This window comes from Scyliorhinus torazame, chromosome 10, assembly GCF_047496885.1.
Source record: "Scyliorhinus torazame isolate Kashiwa2021f chromosome 10, sScyTor2.1, whole genome shotgun sequence".
NCBI classification, from domain to species: Eukaryota; Metazoa; Chordata; class Chondrichthyes; order Carcharhiniformes; family Scyliorhinidae; genus Scyliorhinus; species Scyliorhinus torazame.
In genome coordinates, this window is record NC_092716.1 from 38,396,040 (window position 1) to 38,418,523 (window position 22,484).

At 47.7% G+C, this 22,484-nt stretch overlaps 1 protein-coding gene across 6 annotated transcripts in view; it reads left to right on the top strand.

Moving 5' to 3' along the window:
• Window positions 1-22,484, top strand: part of pmfbp1 (polyamine modulated factor 1 binding protein 1) — a 1,352,449-nt gene that overhangs the window by 1,061,058 nt on the left and 268,907 nt on the right. For 5 of the 6 annotated variants that reach the window (XM_072517945.1, XM_072517950.1, XM_072517948.1 and 2 more), the window contains one exon: window positions 20,305-20,431. In XM_072517945.1, the coding sequence (XP_072374046.1) occupies window positions 20,305-20,431 (127 nt within the window). The remainder of the gene's footprint in view (window positions 1-20,304; window positions 20,432-22,484) is intronic. The other variant, XM_072517947.1, reaches the window with a different exon arrangement.

The window sequence follows — 22,484 nt, forward strand, 5'->3', positions numbered from 1 at the left end:
TTGTTACAACAGGATGCCATTTGGGATCATATCTGCTTCAGAAGTGTTCCATAGGATTATGGAACAAATGATGGAAGGCATTGAAGGTGTTCGCGTCTATGTCGACGACATAATCATTTGGTCCACCACCCCGCAGGAGCATGTTAGTCGCCTCCAGCGCGTATTCAAACGTATACGTGAGCATGGTCTCCGCCTCAACAGGGCCAAATGCTCTTTTGGTCAGACGGAACTCAAGTTCCTCGGGGACCACATCTCCCAGTTCGGTGTGCAGCCGGATGCGGACAAGGTAGCTGCTATCACAGTTATGAAAACACCAGAGGACAAGAAGGCTGTCCTCCGATTTCTGGGCATGGTCAATTTTTTAGGAAAGTTCATCCCTAACCTCGCCTCTCATACCACGGCTCTCAGGAACCTGGTCAGGAAGACGACAGACTTCCAATGGCTCCCTGCCGAATGGAGAGAACTCAAAACAAAACTCACCACGGCCCCGGTCTTAGCTTTCTTTGATCCAGCAAAGGAGACCAAAATTTCGACCGATGCCAGCCAATCCAGCATTGGGGCAGTGCTCCTTCAACGTGATGAGGCCTCATCATGGGCCCCCATTGCATATGCATCACACGCATGACCCCCACGGAGCAGCGCTACGCGCAGATAGAAAAGGAGTGCCTGGGCCTCCTGACCGGTGTGGTTAAGTTTCACGATTATATCTACGGACTTCCTCAATTCACCGTCGAGACCGACCATCGCCCACTGGTCAATATAATACAGAAAGACTTGAACGACATGACGCCTCACCTCCAGCGTATTCCCCTCAAGCTCTGGCGATATGACTTCCAGCTGGTATACACCTCAGGCAAAGACCTCATCATTGCTGACACTCTCTCCAGGGCAGTCAACACTCCCATGTGACCCAGCAGGATTTGTCTGCCAGGTTGACGCCCATGTGGCATTCGCAGCCTCCAATCTACCTGCCATAGGTGAACGCCTCGTCCAAATTCACCGCGAGACGGCGGCTGACCCTTTGCTGCAGCGTGTCATGCGCCACCTAACAGACGGGTGGCTCAAGGGCCAATGCCCTCAGTTCTATAATGTCAGAGATGATCTGGTGGTAGTAGACGGGGTTCTTCTAAAACTGGACCGCATTGTCATCCCGCATAGCATGCGCCAGCTCGTCCTGGAACAACTACACGAGGGCCACCTTGGCGTGGAAAAGTGCCACCGACGGGCCCGAGAAGCAGTGTACTGGCCCGGCATTAATGAGGACATAGCCAACACAGTGCTCAACTGCCCCACTTGACAGCGCTTCCAGCCGGCCCAACCACGTAAGACCCTGCAGCCTCATGAGTTGGCCACGTCACTATGGACCAAGGTGGGCATCGACGTGTTCCACGCGCTGGGTAGAGACTATGTCCTGATCGTGGACTACTTTTCGAATTACCCGGAGGTGATACGGTTGCATGATAACACCTCGTCTGCAGTCATTCGTGCCTGTAAGGAAACCTTTGCTCGACATGGCCTCCCGCTCACGGTTATGTCGGACAATAGCCCCTGCTTCGCCAGCCAGGAATGGTCCAACTTTGCCAGGCGGTACAATTTTGCCCATGTGACATCCAGTCCCCTGTACCCCCAATCCAACGGCAAAGTGGAGAAGGGAGTACATATAGTCAAACGGCTCCTCTGCAAGGCTGCCGATGCTGGGTCCGATTTCCACCTCGCCTTGCTGGCCTATCGCTCCGCCCCACTGTCCACTGGCCTGTCGCCAGGCCAGTTGCTCATGGGTCGTACCCTGAGGATGACGGTGCCGTCCATTCATTTCCCAGACCTCGACCACGTTCCGGTCCTTCGCCAGATTCAGCTGTCTCGTGCACAGCACAAGGCGGCTCAGGACTCCCGTGCAGCTGATCTCCCTGCTCTGACTCCAGATGACAACATCCGCATCCATCATCCGGATGGTGACTGGTCTGCAACCGCTGTTGTCCTTCGGCAGGTGGCCCTCCTCTCGTTCCTGGTTTGTCTACCGGATGGCTCCATTCTGCGCCGCAATCGACGCGCCCTTCGTCTCGTTCCACGCTCGCTACGTGATCCTCCACTGTCGCCTCGCCCTGACCCTGCCACGGACTATGCAGAAATCTCTGTCACTCTGCATCCCCCTGACTCTGATGCAGTCCAGCCCACTCCTGAACCGGTGGCTCTCGACCCACCCTTGAGGTGGTCAACCAGAATTTGTCGCCCACCTCAGAGACTTAATTTATGAACTTTGCGGACTTATAGACTTTCTGAATTGTTTCGTTGCTTTGTTTGATCGTTTACCTGGTTTGTATATAGTGTTCATCTCGTTATTCTTGTTGCATACTGCTTCTCTGCAACAGGCACCTTCCCATGTAAATAGCTTAGTTCTCATGTACGTAGTCCTGTAAATATGTCTTCGCACCCCACACGTAGTTAGGAACATTCTCACCATACACTATTTATTGCCACAGATATACATTCTTTTATAAAAGGGGGGGGATGTCATAATATACACCAGTATGTCATGGTGCAGATACACACACACTGATAGACACACAGCGGGACCAATCAACACACATAACACCGCAACCAATCACCAGTTAGAGCACACGCACTATAAAGATAAGGGGCATCAGAGTTCCCGCTCATTCGAGCTGCAGCCTCCTAATAGGACAGAGCTCACAACCTGCAGCACAGATCTTCACCATGTGCTGAGTGCATAGACTGGTTGGGACAAGGCATAGGTCTTTAGTTCAATCTAATATTGTGTTAACCCACAGTGAAAGTATTTTAAACAGTTTCTGACTTAATAAAATAGTGTTGCACTATTTTAAGTGTTGGTGGTCTGTATGTGTTCCACGGATCCAGAGCACCCAACACATCAGTGTCTATGGGGAAGGCGGTGGGGCAGTTGCGGAGGGCCAAGGGGGAAGTTTATGAGTATGGGGAGAGGCGAAGAGGATGCTGGCCCATCAGTTGAGAAAGCAGACAGCGGCAAGGCGGATCGGTATAGTGAGGGACGAGGGGGGTAAGGTGGTGTTGGTTCCGGAGGAGGTGATTGGGGAATTTGAGGCCTTTTATAGGAGGCTGTATGAGTCGGTGCCCCTGAGGAGGGAAGAGGGGATGAGGCGGTTCCTGGGTGGGTTGGAGTTTCCCAGAGTGGAGGAGGAGCAGGTTCAGAGCCTGTAGGCCCAGATTGGGCTGCTGGAGGTAATGAACGGCATGGGGGGGGCGATGCAGTGGGGAAGGCCACAAGCCCGGACGGGTTCCCAGTCGAGTGTTATGAAAAGTTGGGGCCGGAGGTGGGGCCACTGCTGGTGAGGGCATATAACGAGGCAAGGGAGAGGGAGGAATTCCCACTTACTTTATCACAGGCTTCCGTCTCCCTGATTCTTACAAAGGGTAAGGACCCAGAGCGGTGTGGTTCGTATCGCCCTGTATCGTTATTAAATGTTGATGCCAAGCTTTTGGCACAGGTGCTTGCATCACAGATTTAGGGTTGTGCAACAGGGTTGATTAGGGAATAATAGATGGGTTTTGTGAAAGGAAGGCAGCTGTCTACGAATGTGCAGAGGCTACTTAGCATGACTAGGATGCCCTCGGGGCGGCAGGAGATTGAGGTAGCAGTGGCGATGGACGCTTTTGATCAGGTGGAGTAGGCGTGTTTGTTTGAGGTGCTGGGGGTTCAGGTTCAGACGGGTTTGCGGATTGGGTCCAGTTGCTGTATAAGGCGCCAGTGGTGAGCGTGCAGACAAACTGAGTGAGTTTGGGGTACATTTGGCTACTCCGTGGGACGACACAGGAGTGCCTGCTCTCCCTGTTGCTTTTCGCTTTGATGATAGAGCCATTGGCAATGGCGTTGAGGGATTGGAGAGGGATTGAGCGGTGGGGGTGTCGAGCATACGGTTTCACTTTACACGGATGATCTGTTATATATTTCAGACCCGTTGGACTGCTTTGGGGGGATTATGGGGATCTTAGGGGAATTTGGCCGGTTTTCAGGATATAAATTGAACATGGGAAAGCGTAAGGTTCCAATCAGGGGGCAGGAAAAGAGATTAGGGGAGTTGCCATTCAGGTGGTGGGGACGAGGTTCAGATACCTTGGTATCAGGTGGCGCGGAGCTAGGCCCAGCTGCATAGGTTGAACTTAGCCCGATTGGTGGAGGGAATGAAAGCGAATTTTTTGCCATTGTCGGTGGCGAGGCGGGTTTCGGAGTTTGTGTGGGCGGGGAAGGCCCTAGGGGTATGGCGGGCTTTTTTGGAGCGGGGCTGGCACTGGCATTGCCAAATTTGATAAATTATTATTGGGCTGCAAACATTGCGATGGTGAGGATAGGGGCAGCATGGTAGCACAGTGGTTAGTACAGTCGCTTCACAGCTCCAGGGTCCCTGGTTTGATTCCCAGCTTGGGTCACTGTCTGTGTGGTCTCTGCACGTTCTCCCTGTGTCTGCATGGGTTTTCTCTGGGTGCTCTGGTTTCCTCCCACTGTTCAAAGATGTGCAGGTTAGGTGGATTGGCCATGCTAAATTGCCCTTAGTGTCCAAAAGGGTTAGGTGGGGTTGCTGGGTTGCGGCGATGGAGTGGAAGTGTGGGCTTAATTGGGGTGCTCTTTCCAAGGGCCGGTGCAGGCTCGATGGGCCGAATGGCCTCCTTCTGCACTGTAAACTCTGTGAAATGGGCCGTGGAGGAGAGGTCAATTTGAGGTCGGGTGAAGGCGACATCGTGTGGGGGACAAGTTTGGCTTTGTTGTTGGTGCCTTTGCTGTTCTCGCCGGCCAGGTATTCCTAGTGGTGGAGTCGGCTTTGAGGGTGTGGGGCAGTGTAAGCAGCGCTTGGGGTTAGAGGGTATGTCGTTGTGAGCACCTATTTGTGATAACCATAGGTTTGTGCCAATGAGATTGGATGCGAAGTTCCGGGGGTGGGGGAAGGTGGGGATTGAGTACTTCAGGGACTTGTTTGTAGGGGGCAAATTTATGGGGCTGGAGAAGTTATGAGGAATTGTATGACCTGTCCAAGGGGAATGGCTTTCGGTACCTCCAGGTGCCGGCCTTCCCGGGATTGGCGCCTCTGTTGCTGCAAGATAGCTTCTGTTGGAAGACGAAATAGGGGCGGGAAGGTGTTAGAGAGGGAAGGCACCCCAGTGGAGGATATCAAGCACAAATGGGAGGAGGAGCTGGGAGAGGAACTAGAGGCTGGGACATGGGCTGAGGCCTTAAGGTGGGTGAATGCATCCTTGTTTTGTGAGCGGTTTAGCCACATTTAGCTAAAGTGGTGCATCGGGCCCACATGACGGTGGCGAGGATGAGCAGGATTTTTTGGGGGGTAGAAGATGGGTGCTCGGGGCAGGCCACGAATCACGCCCACATGTTCTGGGCGTGTCCAAGATTGAGGGGGTCCTGGCAGGGGTTCTCGGATGTTCTGTCTGAGGTTCTGGGTGTTCGGGTGGTGGAAGTAGTGATATTTTGTGTGTCAGAAGACCCAGGAGCGCAGGGAAGGAGAGAGGCCTTTGCCTCCCGGATAGCCCGGAAACGGATTGTGTTATGTTGGCAGGGCTCATAGCCGCCAAAGGCAAGGGTGTGGGTAAGCGACCTGGCAGAATTCCTGAGGTAGGAGAGGGTCAAGTTCGCTCTACGAGAGTCGGTGGAAAGGTTCACCCGTAGGTGGAAACCAGCGTGTGGCTGGGGGGTTGATGTCAGGGGGGCTGGAGGGATGGGGCTGTTTGTCGGGTTGATGTGATGTTCTTCTGATGTTCTTTGGTTGTTCTTTTGACATTCTGTACATTTATATTTTTGTTGAAAAACCTTGAATAAAAATATTTTTTAAAACAAGGATTGGGAAAATGGTCCTGCAGAGGGACCAGCAGGCAGGGAGCTTGGTGTTGCCGAGCCTGATATATTATTACTGGGCAGCGAATGCTCCCTATGCCCAGCGAATGCGGAAAAGGCATTGGGCTAGTGCAGGGACCAGGAAGCAGTTTGGGTGAAGATGGAGTCAGGTTCATGTAGGGGGTCGGGGCTGCAGGCCTTGATGACGGCCTCACTTCCGTTCTCTCCAGAGGAATATTCGGGTAACCCGGTGGTGATTGCTACATTGAAAATATGAAGACAATTGCGGCACCAGTTTAAATTAGGAGTGGTGCCAAAGTTGCCACCGATTTATGCTAACCATATGTTTGAGCTGGCAAGATTAGAAGCCAGGTTTAGAGGCGGGGAGGACAAGGGGTGGAAGGAGTGAGGGATTTGTTGCTGGAAGGGTGGTTCACGAGTTTAGAGGAGCTGTCAGAGAAGTTTGGGCTCTCGCAGTCAGAAAATTTCAGGTATCTACAGGTTCAGGACTTTGCGAGGAAGGTCTGCCCGTCTTTTTCGGTAGTGCCACCATCGTCTCTGTTGGAAGGATTCTGTTGCTCGATGGGACGGAGGAGGGGAGTACTTTGGGAATTTACTTGAGTATCCTGGCAGAGGACACTGCATCCCTGGAGGGGATTAAGGCCAAGTAGGAGGAGGGGTTGGAATTGAAGGAGGGGGTGTAGTGTTGAGCCTGCGAAGGGTGAACGCCACTTTGTCATGCACAAGACCTGGGCTCATACAGTTAAAGGTGGTGCACCGGGTACAGTTAACAAGGTCTCGGATGAGTTGTCTGTTTGAGGGAGTGGAAGGTAAGTGTGAGCGCTGTGGGAGTGGCACAAATTAGCTGCTGTGGTTTAACAAAATAGAACAATAAATATACTTCAGAATTAATTCGTTGGCTGTGAAGCACATTGAGATATCCTGCGGATCTCGAACTTTAATAAGGTGAAACCCATAATAAGATGAATTAAAGCTTTGCAAAAATAGATTTTTGAGTACTATAACATTTGATGGAAACTGCTAATGAAAGTAATCACTGCCTAGTACATCATAAGAATAATGAGCGCATTACTGCAATCAGCAAACTATGATTAGTGTCATATTCCAGTTTAAGATTATTTTGGCACTGTCTGACAAAATGTACTATTACAATCTGAGTGGACACTAATCATAAAATGATGGGATGGAAGGAATCAACGAATATGTCTATTTGCCTTTAGGAGCATAGACCTTAGGAGCGGAGAGGTTATGCTGGAACTGTATAAAACATTGGTTAGGCCACAACTAGAGTATTGTGTGCAGTTCTGGAATCCACATTATAGGAGGGTTGTGATTACACTGGAAAGGGTGCAGAGGAGATTTACCAGGATATTGCCTGGGCTGGAGAGTGACAGCCAAAACAAAAGATGTCTTTATGTTTCGGTCCACATTTGGCATAGAAATTTAGAATGTATAATCATAGAATCTCTACAGCACAGAAGGAGGCCATTCGGACCATTTGGGTCTGCACCAACCCTCCGAAAGTGCACCCTACCGAAGGCCAATCCCCCACCCTATCCCTGTAACCCCACCTAACCGTTGGACACTAAGGGGCAATTTAGCATGGCCAATCCACCTAACCTGCACACCTTTGTCCTTGTGGAATCACACCTCACTTGGTAGCCTCAACCTCATTGACACTTTGGGTCCCATCCCAGCTTAGAGTGGACACTCCAGGCATAGGGCATGTTTATCTATTGGCAGTCATGTACTTATAATTGGCAGATGGAGTTTCCTATCATTACAAGACAACCAAGGATTCCTGGAAATGATGGGCTGGTAGAAGGCAAAGAATTTCCAGGCCAATAAATCCTACAGATCCTAAAGATAGCTTTACAAAATTATATCTATAATTGGTCACATTAAAATACGAATGTTAAGACACCAGGGATGTTTGTCAGTACTTATTTAGATTAATAAGGCTTAATCATGCTCCGTTTCACAGTGAATTAGTAGAACAAAATGAAAAGCAGTGATGATACATAGCAGTCCTTTTACAACAAAGAACAATACAGCACAGGAACAGGCCCTTCGGCCCTCCAGGCCTGCACAGACCATGGTACCTGCCTAAACTAAAACCGTATGCACTTACAGAGTCCGTATCCTTCCATTCCCACCCTATTCATATATTTGTCTAGATGCCCCTTAAATGCCGCTACCGTACCTGCTCCCACACCTCCCCAGGCAGCACTTTCCATATATTTACCACCCTCTTTGTAAAATACTTGCCTCACACATCTGTTCTAAACTTTTCCCCATGCACTTTAAACCTATGCCCCCTAGTACTTGACTCTCCTACCCTAGGAAAGAGCATCTGACTATCCACTCTGTCCATGCCACTCATAATAGTGTAGACCTCTATCAGGTCACCTCTCAACCTCTGTCATTCCAGTGAGAACAGACCCGAGTTCATCTAACCTCTTCTCATAGCTAATGCCCTCCATACCAGGCAACACCATAGTAAACCTCTCCAAAGCATCCACATCCTTCTGGTAGTGTGGCGACCAGAATTGTACACAATATTCCAAATGAGGCCGAACTAAGGTCCTGTACAGCTGCAACATGACTTGCCAATTTTTATATTCAGTGCCCCAACCGATGAAGGCCAGCATGCCGTATACCTTCTTGACCACCTTATCCACATGCGTTGCCACTTTCTGTGATCGGTGGACATGCACACCCAGATCTCTCTGCCTGTCAATACTCGCAAGATTTCTACCATTTACTGTGTAATTCCTACATGCATTGGACCTTCCAAAGTGCATTACCTCACACTTGTCCGGATTAAACGCCATCTGCCATTTCTCCACCCAAGACTCCAACCGGTTTATATCCTGCTGTATCCTCTGACAATCATCTTCACTATCCACAACTCCACCAATTTTTGTGTCGTCTGCGAACTTACTAATCAGACCAGCTCCATTTTCTTCCAAATCGTTTATATACACTACGAACAACAAAGGTCTTAGAACTGATCTCTGTGGAACGCCGCTAGTCACTGCCTTCCATTCAGAAAAGCACCCTTGTACTACTACCCTCTGTCTTCTGTGCCCAAGCCAGTTCTGTATCCAACTTACCAGCTCTCCCCTGATCCCTTGTGACTTCACCTTTTATACCAGTCTACCATTAGGGTGCCTTGTCAAAGACTTTTCTGATGTCCCTGTATACAACATCTACTGCCTTTCCCTCATCTATCATCTTTGTCACTTCCTCGAAAAACGCGATCAAATTAGTGAGGCATGACTTCCTCTTCACAAAATCATGCTGTCCATCACTAATAAGTCCATTTGGTTCCAAATGTGAATAAATCCTATCTCTAAGAATCTTTTACAATAGTTCCCCTACCACTGACGTAAAGCTCACTGGCCTATAATTTCCTGGATTATCCTTGCTGCCCTTCTTATGACATTGGCTACTCTCCAGTCCTCTGGAATTTCACCTGTAGCCAAGGAGGATACAAAGATCACTGTCAAGGCCCCAGCAGTTTCCTCCCTTGCCTCCCACAATATTCTGGGGTAGATCCCATCAGGCCCTGGGGACTTATCTACTTTAATGCTTTTTAAGATGCCCAACACCTCTTCATTAATATGAACATGACTCAGAATATCTACACACTCTACCCTATATTCCTCAATACCGAGACAAAGTATTCATTTAGTATCTCCCCCATTTCCTCTGGTTCCATACTTTTGTGAGGGCCACAAAGAATCCAGCACGAGTTTGTAGAATCGAATGAAATAACTTTGTTTACAATTACATATATACAACAGCAGCAGTACTCCACTACTGCTCACTCCTCTCTAGCTGGTTCCACTCTGGCCAGCTCTATTTATGCAGGTGACTCTGCTAATGATTTCTCATGGGCGGTGGGGGGTGGGGTGGGCACCGAACGTCTCGGAATAAAGGGCGGGGGGAGGGGCACCGTCACGGAATAAAGGGCAAGCATTTTAGGACTGAGATGAGGAGGAGTTTTTTCACTCAGTTACAGGTTAATCTTTGAAATTCTCTACCCCGGAGGACTGTGGAGACTCGGGTGTTGAGTATGTCCAAGACTGAGATCGATATATTTCTGCATACTAAAAACATCAAGGAACACATGGATAGCGCAAAAAATAATGTTGAAAGAGAAGATCAGCCATGATCCCACTAAATGGCGGAGCAAGCTCAAAGGGCTACACCTGCTCTTATTTCTTATGTTCTAATTTACAATTTACACAATTACAGAAATAGAGTTTTTAAAATATCTAATTCCCAAGAATGCAATTTTGCAGCAGTAATGATAAAGTAGTATCGAATTTTAAAGCATCTATAAAAATGTCACTTTAACACTTCATAAACTGCTAACTTAAATGTCGGGAACTTCATTCATCCAACTTTAATGTTGACAAAAATGACATACAAGTGTCTGGAGTGGAGTCTAAAGATGAAGCGATGTCTAAAATGTCATCTTTCCAGCAACTGAATCCAAGCCAGTGCCAAGTGTTGTGCTTTGCATTTCTTTGGACTCAACCGGGAAGGTTTAGAGGGGACCCTAACGTTTCGGCAGCCCAAGGGCCTCCATAAATTTTGCCCAGACTTTCTCCCTGGAGAGGACACCCCAATTGTGCTGCAGAGCGTGAACATAATATGGTAGACAGATTTACCAGAGTCAACCACCACAACGCAAACCATCATCTTACGAAATGGAAGGCTCCACTGTATACTTACTATATTTACTTGCTGTTCTAAAGATGAAATCTCCTCTTTTTAAAATGCCCTTAAACATAATTTTTAATAATATATTTTAGCGCTAATGATTCTCTGCCACCTAGGGCAGCACGGTAGCACAGTGGTTAGCAGAGTTGCTTCACAGCTCCAGGGTCCCAGATTCGATCCCCGGCTTGGGTCACTGTCTGTGCAGAATCTGCACGTTCTCCCCGTGTCTTCGTGGGTTTCCTCCCACAGTCCAAAGATGTGCAGGTTAGGTGGATTGGCCATGATAATTTACCCTTAGTGTCCAAAAGGTTAGGTGGGGTTACTAGGTTGCAGGGATAGGGTGAAGGTGTGGGCTTAATTGCGGTGCTCTTCCCAAGGGCCAGTGCAGACTCGATGGGCCTCCTTCTGCACTGTAAATTCTATGAAGTACCTTTCAAACTATAAACCACTTTTACTCGTTTCATTTTCAATGTCTCACTATTTATTCTAGGGACCAGGAACAATGACCAGGGCCTGGTTTTAATGCAGTATAAGTAAATGGGCTTTTAGTGATTTAAAATAAAGTCTCTAGGGCCTCCAGGAAACAAAATGGAACAGATGGTTTGTCATCTTTTTGAGTGGCAGAACTCCATCATAACTTTCTAACTTTGAGCATCTCCATTAAATCTTCACTTAATCTTCTCTGAGGAGAAAAGTGCCATCTTCTCTTGCGTCTCATTCTTGTTTCCATTCCGTTAAATGTCCTCTATGCATCCTCCAAAGCCTTGACATCGTTCCTCAAGATTCACACCCAGACGTGGACACAATACTCTAGCTAAGGTCTATCCAGTAATTTATAATGGTTCAGCACAACTCTATTTATGAAGCCAAGAATTCTGTATTATTTTTTGAGCAGTTTTGTCAACTTATCCTGTCACCCTCAAAGATTTATGTAGATGAACTTCCACGTTTCTCTCTTCCTGCACCCCTTTAAAATTGTACCATTTGGTTTATATTGCCTTTCTTCATTCCTTTTCGCAAATTCACCAGTCATTTCACCAGTCTCTCTACATTCTCTTGAACTCTGGCGCTATTTTCCTCACAAGTTTACAACATTTCAAATGTGCCACCTGCAAACTTTGAAATCATGCTTCCTCTATCTATGTCCAAGCATTGATCCTGATGCCAACCCTTGGGAAAATGTCACAATGTATTTTCCTGACACAGCTGCACCAAGTTTACTCCTCTCTTTTTTTTGAACCGGGGTGTTATCATTGGGAAGAGTATCCTCCATCAACACTGGTTCCAAAGTGAATTTTGGTTTCTCTTCACATGTTTTTTTTTAATAAATATTTTATTGAAAAATTTTGGTCAACCAACACAGTACATTGTGCATCCTTTACACAATATTATAACAACACAAATAACAATGACCTATTTTATAAACAAAAAATGAATAAATAATAAATAACAAAAATGAAAACTAGCCCTAACTGGCAACTGCCTTGTCACAAGTAACACTCTCCAAAAATATAATTTAACAGTCCAATATATAATTATCTGTAGCAACGACATATACATATTATACAGTATATATTAACAACCCTGAGAGTCCTTCTGGTTCCTCCTCCCCAACCCCCCCCGATCCTGGGCTGCTGCTGCTGCCTTCTTTTTTCCATTCCATCTATCTTTCTGCGAGGTAATCGACGAACGGTTGCCACTGCCTGGTGAACCCTTGAGCCGACCCCCTTAGGACGAACTTAATCCGCTCTAGCTTTATAAACCCCGCCATGTCATTTATGCAGGTCTCCACCCCCGGGGGCTTGGCTTCTTTCCACATTAGCAATATCCTGCGCCGGGCTACTAGGGACGCAAAGGCCAAAACATCGGCCTCTCTCGCCTCCTGCACTCCCGGCTCTTGTGCAACCCCAAATATAGCCAACCCCCAGCTTGGTTCGACCCGGACCCCTACTACTTTTGAAAGCACCTTTGTCACCCCCATCCAAAACCCCTGTAGTGCCGGGCATGACCAAAACATATGGGTATGATTCGCTGGGCTTCTCGAGCACCTCGCACACCTATCCTCCACCCCAAAAAATTTACTGAGCCGTGCTCCAGTCATATATGCCCTGTGTAATACCTTAAACTGAATCAGGCTTAGCCTGGCACACGAGGACGACGAGTTTACCCTGCTTAGGGCATCTGCCCACAGCCCCTCCTCGATCTCTTCCCCCAGCTCTTCTTCCCATTTCCCTTTTAGTTCATCTACCATAGTCTCCCCTTCGTCCCTCATTTCCCTATATATATCTGACACCTTACCATCCCCCACCCATGTCTTTGAGATCACTCTGTCCTGCACCTCTTGTGTCGGGAGCTGCGGGAATTCCCTCACCTGTTGCCTCGCAAAAGCCCTCAGTTGCATATACCTGAATGCATTCCCTTGGGGCAACCCATATTTCTCGGTCAGCGCTCCCAGACTCGCGAACTTCCCATCCACAAACAGATCTTTCAGTTGCGTTATTCCTGCTCTTTGCCACATTCCATATCCCCCATCCATTCCCCCCGGGGCAAACCTATGGTTGTTTCTTATCGGGGACCCCCCCAAGGCTCCAGTCTTTCCCCTATGCCGTCTCCACTGTCCCCAAATCTTCAGTGTAGCCACCACCACCGGGCTTGTGTAGTTCCTCGGTGAGAACGGCAATGGGGCTGTCACCATAGCCTGTAGGCTAGTCCCCTTACAGGACGCCCTCTCTAATCTCTTCCACGCCGCTCCCTCCTCCTCTCCCATCCACTTACTCACCATTGAAATATTAGCGGCCCAATAATACTCACTTAGGCTCGGTAGTGCCAGCCCCCCCCTATCCCTGCTACGCTGTAAGAATCCCTTCCTCACTCTCGGGGTCTTCCCGGCCCACACAAAACCCATGATGCTCTTTTCAATCCTTTTAAAAAAAGCCTTCGTGATCACCACCGGGAGGCACTGAAACACAAAAAGGAATCTCGGGAGGACCACCATCTTAACCGCCTGCACCCTCCCTGCCAGTGACAGGGATACCATATCCCATCTCTTGAAATCCTCCTCCATTTGTTCCACCAACCGCGTTAAATTTAACCGATGCAATGTGCCCCAATTCTTGGCTATCTGGATCCCCAGGTAACGAAAGTCCCTTGTTACCTTCCTCAATGGTAGGTCCTCTATTTCTCTACTCTGCTCCCCTGGATGCACCACAAACAACTCACTTTTCCCCATGTTCAATTTATACCTTGAAAAATCCCCAAACTCCCCAAGTATCCGCATTATTTCTGGCATCCCCTCCGCCGGGTCCGCCACGTATAGTAGCAAATCATCCGCATACAAAGATACCCGGTGCTCTTCTCCTCCCCTAAGTACTCCCCTCCACTTCTTGGAACCCCTCAACGCTATCGCCAGGGACTCAATCGCCAGTGCAAACAATAATGGGGACAGAGGGCATCCCTGCCTTGTCCCTCTATGGAGCCGAAAATATGCAGATCCCCGTCCATTCGTGACCACGCTCGCCACTGGGGCCCTATACAACAGCTGCACCCATCTAACATACCCCTCTCCAAAACCAAATCTCCTCAACACCTCCCACAAATAATCCCACTCCACTCTATCAAATGCTTTCTCGGCATCCATCGCCACTACTATCTCCGTTTCCCCCTCTGGTGGGGCCATCATCATTACCCCTAACAACCTCCGTATATTCGTGTTCAGCTGTCTCCTCTTCACAAACCCAGTTTGGTCCTCGTGGACCACCCCCGGGACACATTCCTCTATTCTCATTGCCATTACCTTGGCCAGGATCTTGGCATCTACATTTAGGAGGGAAATAGGTCTATAGGACCCGCATTGTAGCGGGTCCTTTTCCTTCTTTAAGAGAAGCGATATCGTTGCTTCAGACATAGTCGGGGGCAGTTGTCCCCTTTCCTTTGCCTCATTAAAGGTCCTCGTCAGTACCGGGGCGAGCAAGTCCACATATTTTCTATAGAATTCGACTGGGAATCCATCCGGTCCCGGGGCCTTTCCCGCCTGCATGCTCCTAATTCCTTTCACCACTTCTTCTACCTCGATCTGTGCTCCCAGTCCCACCCTTTCCTGCTCTTCCACCTTGGGAAATTCCAGCCGATCCAAGAAGCCCATCATTCTCTCCCTCCCATCCGGGGGTTGAGCTTCATATAATTTTTGATAAAAAGTCTTGAACACTCCATTCACTCTCTCCGCTCCCCGCTCCATCTCTCCTTCCTCATCCCTCACTCCCCCTATTTCCCTCGCTGCTCCCCTTTTCCTCAATTGGTGTGCCAGCAACCTGCTCGCCTTCTCCCCATATTCGTACTGTACACCCTGTGCCTTCCTCCATTGTGCCTCTGCAGTGCCCGTAGTCAGCAAGTCAAATTCTACATGTAGCCTTTGCCTTTCCCTGTACAGTCCCTCCTCCGGTGCTTCCGCATATTGTCTGTCCACCCTCAAAAGTTCTTGCAGCAACCGCTCCCGTTCCTTACTCTCCTGCTTCCCTTTATGTGCCCTTATTGATATCAGCTCCCCTCTAACCACCGCCTTCAACGCCTCCCAGACCACTCCCACCTGGACCTCCCCATTATCATTGAGTTTCAAGTACTTTTCAATGCACCCCCTCACCCTTAAACACACCCCCTCATCTGCCATTAGTCCCATGTCCATTCTCCAGGGTGGGCGCCCTCCTGTTTCCTCCCCTATCTCCAAGTCTACCCAGTGTGGAGCGTGATCCGAAATGACTATAGCCGTATACTCCGTTCCCCTCACCTTCGGGATCAATGCCCTTCCCAGCACAAAAAAGTCTATTCGCGAGTAGACTTTATGGACATAGGAGAAAAACAAGAACTCCTTACTCCTAGGTCTGCTAAATCTCCACGGGTCTACACCTCCCATCTGCTCCATAAAATCTTTAAGTACCTTGGCTGCTGCCGGCCTCCTTCCAGTCCTGGACTTCGACCTATCCAGCCCTGGTTCCAACACCGTATTAAAATCTCCCCCCCATTATCAGCTTTCCCATCTCTAGGTCCGGAATGCGTCCTAGCATCCGCCTCATAAAATTGGCATCATCCCAGTTCGGGGCATATACGTTTACCAAAACCACCGTCTCCCCCTGTAGTTTGCCACTCACCATCACGTATCTGCCCCTGTTATCCGCCACTATAGTCTTTGCCTCGAACATTACCCGCTTCCCCACTAATATAGCCACCCCCCTGTTTTTCGCATCTAGCCCCGAATGGAACACCTGCCCCACCCATCCTTTGCGTAGCCTAACCTGGTCTATCAGTTTCAGGTGCGTTTCCTGTAACATAACCACATCTGCCTTAAGTTTCTTAAGGTGTGCGAGTACCCGTGCCCTCTTTATCGGCCCGTTCAGCCCTCTCACGTTCCACGTGATCAGCCGGGTTGGGGGGCTTCCTACCCCCCGCCCTTGTCGATTAGCCATCACCTTTTTCCAGCTCCTCACCCGGTTCCCACGCAGCTGTATCTCCCCCAGGCGGTGCCCCCCCGCCCATCCTCTCCCATACCAGCTCCCCCCCTCTCCCCAGCAGCAGCAACCCAGTAATTCCCCCCTCCCACCCCCCCCCGCTAGATCCCCGCTAGCGTAATTACTCCCCCCATGTTGCTCCCAGAAGTCAGCAAACTCTGGCCGACCTCGGCTTCCCCCCGTGACCTCGGCTCGCACCGTGCGACGCCCCCTCCTTCCTGCTTCTCTATTCCCGCCATGATTATCATAGCGCGGGAACCAAGCCCGCGCTTCTCCCTTGGCTCCGCCCCCAATGGCCAATGCCCCATCTCCTCCACCTCCCCTCCTCCCCCCATCCCCACCTGTGGGAGAGAGAAAAGTTACCACATCGCAGGATTAGTACATAAAACTCCTCTTTCCCCCCCTTTTTAACCCCCCTCTTTGCCCCCCACATTCGCCCCACCACTTTGTTCAAACGTTCTTTTTAATAACCCGCTCATTCCAGTTTTTCTTCCACAATAAAAGTCCACGCTTCATCCGCCGCCTCAAAGTAGTGGTGCCTCCCTCGATATGTGACCCACAGTCTTGCCGGTTGCAACATTCCAAATTTTATCTTCTTTTTATGAAGCACCGCCTTGGCCCGATTAAAGCTCGCCCTCCTTCTCGCCACCTCCGCACTCCAGACTTGATAAACGCGGATCACCGCGTTCTCCCATTTACTGCTCCGAGTTTTCTTTGCCCATCTAAGGACCATTTCTCTGTCCTTAAAACGGAGGAATCTCACCACTATGGCTCTGGGAATTTCTCCTGCTCTCGGTCCTCGCGCCATCACTCGGTATGCTCCCTCCACCTCCAACGGACGCGCCGGGGCCTCCGCTTCCATTAACGAGTGCAGCATCGTGCTCACATATGCCCCGACGTCCGCTCCCTCCACACCTTCAGGAAGACCAAGAATCCTCAGGCTGTTCCTCCTTGCGTTGTTCTCCAGTGCCTCCAACCTTTCCACACATCGTTTCTGATGTGCCTCATGCGTCTCCGTCTTCACCACCAGGCCCTGTATGTCGTCCTCATTCTCGGCTGCCTTTGCCTTCACGACCCGAAGCTCCCGCTCCTGGGTCTTTTGTTCCTCCTTTAGCCCTTCGATCGCCTGTAGTATCGGGGCCAACAGCTCTTTCTTCATTTCCTTTTTGAGCTCTTCCACACAGCATTTCAAGAACTCTTGTTGTTCAGGGCCCCATGTTAAACTGCCACCTTCCGACGCCATCTTGGTTTTTGCTTGCCTTCCTTGCCGCTGTTCTAAAGGATCCACTGCAATCCGGCCACTTTCTCCTCCTTTTTTCATCCGTATCCAGGGGGGATTCCCTTCTGGTTTACCGCGCAGTATTTTTAGCCGTCCAAATTGCCGTTGGGGCTCCTATCAAGAGCCCAAAAGTCCGTTTCACCGGGAGCTGCCGAAACGTGCGACTCAGCTGGTCATCGCCGCACCCGGAAGTCTTCTCTTCACATGTTGAGGTAACCCTCAGGTTCCAGACATTATTTTATTGGTTCCCTTTTCCTGCACACATTCAGCTCAAAGGAAACCTAATGGTACTAATAAGAGGAACTCTGGTCAAATCAAATCAATAGCAGCAACTGGCACTGAGGATCTTTGATGCATTTATCTGAAAGTGTAATTAAACATCATTTTAATGCCTTACATTTTGCAGGTCTGGCTGATGCCTTGTTCCCGCCAGTTTTCATTAGAATACTGGAGATTTGGCATCAAGCAAAGTCCCCGAGGCCAAAGGTGGTGGTGCATTATCATATTTGCACATCCAGCCACTTCAGACAAGCTTCACTGGCAGTGAGGTGGGGCACTTTTCACCTACCTGATGGAAAAAGGATTTTCTTCCTCCTCCTTACTATTAATAATATTATTATTACTTCCTCAAATAAAGCCTATGAGGCATGAGTAGAGAATCTTCTACTCAACCATTTTTGAATTCAAGATAAGATATAACTTTCTGATTGGACACCGCACCCTTGGAACCCCCAACCCACCCTCATAGAAAGTGCAGGTCTCCAGCATGAGGAAGTCCAAAATATCTTCCCCTCAATGGATATATTGTCCGATTATGAATACAATTCGTCCTGAGAACTAACCCAGCAAATTTAAATGAAGCGCAAACCTGAAATATATGCATCATCATGTGAGTGACATGATCGCCATGCCCATTTCATGCTTGCAATTTATTACATCAGCTGAATTATAAATTGGAGTGCTGCCTTGTAAACAGTCTCAGGGTTCGATTGTTCTCAATGTAATGAAATTACAAAACATCACACAGTGGTTTATGTCATGATATGCGGACACACACACCGAGAACAGGACATGACCAATAAGCAGGCAGGACACTCAGGGGTGGGATCTGACTATAAAAGACACGAGGCACTCAAACTCCGCCTCTTTCCACTGATGAACATCTAGAGAGTCAGTCAAGGGTGTTGTTATAATCTCACACCCCCACCACGTGGCTAAGAGCTAGTCTGGTTCAATCAGACAGAGTAACCACACTTAAGTTAGCAGAGAACCGAACTCACAGAGAACTGTACTAACTGTGCTATTAGTTCAATAAACCTGATTGAACTAACTTCAAGGTCTGGAGTATCTTTTTAATCTATGCTGCATCCAGTTGCAGCCAGTTTTATACCAGTGTACCTAACACGACAGTTTATACTGCAAGATTCTTGTTATGCTTTCTGCTCATTACACACCTATATAAAAAAACTCAAGTTAAACACACAAATATGATGACATGTCCCTCGGGTGGAATCTTACCAACTGAATTAAATGGCCTACCGCAGATCATAGACCACATACCCAGTAAAATAAATATTTCTTCTCTACCTTGTGAAATCAATGAAGCAGGCAAAAAAACCTGCATTACTTCTAAAGTAAGGGTGTCAAAGAGATACTTTAACATTTCAGTAAGTATTGTTCATTATTATTTTTGAATGATCTCAGATTAATACATACTATGTACATTCAATAGCGCTACAACAGATTTTGAACTCCAGTCATGAATGGCAATAAATATGAGTGGTGTTGATTGAATTATGTGGTAGAGCTCCATACTTATTATGAATATTTCATTGAAAACCTGTAAATTTTTGGCATGCTGTATCCAGGCTTAGGTGCTGAAGAGGTTTGAGGTCACAAGCTAAAGCACTTTGTTACACAATGCCAGTCATCCACAATTCACGGGGATGGTAACCTCAGCCGATACTGTTTAACTGCTGCTTTGTGAGATTAATTTTCACGTCAGTTATAATCTTGCATCTTTTGACATCGGGAATCACTTTTCAAGAAACATGAACAATTTTATTTATTCAACAAGAGAAAGGACAAAATTGTTTCAAAGTTGAATCTTTTTCCTGGTGCATCAAACCTCTATCAGTTTGTTTTCTGCAACATTCATTGTTAACCGCACAAGCCTGACCAACAGAGGAAGAAATTGGTCCGTAATGCAACCGATTTCTATGGGCACAAAATAGTACTTGGCCCCATCTGCCATAGCAGTTATGCCTACCATCCACCTTCCAAGCTGATGGGTGGTGACTCTCAAGTGCCAATACATCCACCTAAAAGAGTTTTGTTTTTTAAATTTAGAGTACCCAATGAATTCTTTCCAATTAAGGGGCAATTTAGCGTAGCCAATCCACCTACCCTGCACATCTTTGGGTTGTGGGGGCGAAATCCACGCATACACGGGGAGAATGTGCAAACTCCACATGGACAGTGACCCAGAGCCAGTATCGAACCTGGGACCTGCCGTGAGGCAGCTGTACTAACCACTGCACCACCGTGCTGCCCCCAACACTTAAAAGAGTTATTGTATGGATAAGATCCTCAATAACACTGACTACAAGCAATGTTGTTCTTGCCACATAGCCTAATAAACCATCTTACTAAATAAGCAAGCCTTGTGCCAATAGGCACTTGTGAAAATATAGAGTAGGATAATATCGACTCCATATTGTTTCTTTAATAACAATTATGTGGTCCCCATGGTACAGTCGGAGGAAATAATTAGCTAACCGAATCTGGGAGGGATTTTCAATTACATTTTAGTTTCTTTCACTTTTGTTTGGGTAATAAACTTGTTTCTGTCCAACACTTTGGGAAGCATTTAGTGAAAATGCTTTATTCATATAACTGATTAAATCACTCCTTTAATTTAAAATTTGTACTTCCAGGATCTTGCACAAGTCAATCTTCAGAGTTCTGAATTTGCTCAGGAAATCAAAACTTATCAGGGAATGGTGCACAAGATGAACACACAGTTAACCACTGTTACAGAACAAAAGAATAATGGTATGAAAGGTAATATTTATTACACATTAGAAGTGAAAATATAATTGATGTTTTAATATCTTACAAGCATAGTTTGCTTTTTATTTGTATAGACAGAAAGGTGTTTGAAAAATTATGTGGCAGATTTTAACTCGAAGCAGGTTTCTGGTGGGCAGCCACTCCAGCGAGTTAATTTCCCACTGGCAGAGGCAGCATGAGGCCAGAGCAATTTGATTCTTAGGCCTTACTTAATTGCCACTGATTCACTCCCTGCCCATATTGGGCAAGAGGGGGATAGAGAACAACTCCTGCTGGATGAACATCGAAGAGACTTAAATCCTCATTGCTTTCCTGTTAAGTAACAATAAGATGCTTTGGGGAGTGGGTTTTGGGAATCTGAAGCCGAGTGGGCTACAGTTTCCCTTGTGGGACTGGGAGCTGCATTTCTGTTCCTTCTTTCCCCACACAGGAAAGGTTTGGACTTACCTTATGTCCTCATGCCAGCTACAGATCTGCTTCCACCAAGCAGGAAACTGTGGCAAGATTCTCCAGCCCCCCAGCCGCGTGTTTCTCGCCAACGCGGCGTTCGCAGTGGTGGGATTCTCCTTACTGCTTGTCAATGGGATATCTCATTCAAGCCCCCCCATGCCGCCACAAAGCCCACGGTTGGGGGCACGCTGCTGGCAGGAAATGAGAATCCCAACCGCAGGAAAATTCCACCCTACGGCATCCCTGCTCAGGCGCCGCTGTTAAGTAACGGGTTAACGGACATTCCAATTAGTTGTTTCATTTATGTTAAGTATCCAATAATTGACACTGATATGTAAAGAGGCTTCAGGTGACCTTTGTGTCAGGTGATGTGAAGATAGAGTTTTGTGCAGAGTCTGTTAAAGTGAAAATAGGTGTTGGTAAAAAGGAGCAGTACCTTTGACTCTTTATACAACAGCAACTAAACGTCTAACAAATGGTAGCAGAGGATGGCTGCTGTGCAAATGTGAAGGTTTGAAAGATACAACTTTTCCAGACCAAACCAGATTCAAGAGTGAGTGAGAAGAGAAAAAAAAAGATCTCTGGCTGAACCTAGGATAAAGATGGCCCCCCCCCCTTATTTTCTGAAAGGGGATCGTACGACCAATGGAGAAGTGCAGTAGTTATGTGGACTAAGGTAACTGCCTTGGGAAAAAGAAAACAAGGTATGGCATTGGCTCTTTCTCTACCTTATGACAGTAAAATCCGAAGCAAAATGTTTTCTGAGCTGGAATTGGAAGAATTAGACTCAGAAGAAGGTCTGGAGACTCAATTACGTTATATGGATAAGATTTATAAAAAGGATGACTTGTTAAGTGCATATGAAGCATGATCGGATTTTGATAGGTTCCGGAAAATAGAGGATTTCTCCATGGAAGACTATATAATGGAATTTGGCAGACTATATAAAAGGCTGCAGAAACACAACCTGGAATTTCCACAGTCTGTGTTGGCCTTTAAATGACTTGACTGTGCTAGAGTGAGCAACATGGATAGGCTCCTGGTTTTGACAGGAGTTCAGTTTGCGGTTAAGGATACCTTATTTGATCAGATGACAAAAGCTTTAAAAAAGTTTCTGGGGAAACATTCAATTCCGATGGCTCTGATGACCCAAATAGGTCAGTCTGCAATAAAGCAGAATATGGAAGATACACAAATAACAGGATGGCGAAATCGCACGGCTACAAACAGGTTTCAAGACTATAGAAGGAGATCGGGACCCGGAAATTATGAAGACAGAAACCCAGTTAGAACCTACAATAGGAAGATGAACCCCAGAAATGCACGGGGTATGATAAATCGATGTTTTCGATGTGCCTCTCAATACCACTATGCTTTCAACTAGCCAACATAATAGTGTTTGAAGCGACACATGACACGGAAGAGTCAGAAGAGGAAAAAGATAGTGACCAGAAAGAAGGCATTGTCCTATTAACAAGCAGTTTTACGCCGGAAATGAGGGTGTTGGTGGCAGAATCCTTCGATTGTGCTGTATTGGACAGTGGCTGCACATCTCCTGTGTGTGGAATTGACTGGTTAAAATGTTACCTGGACT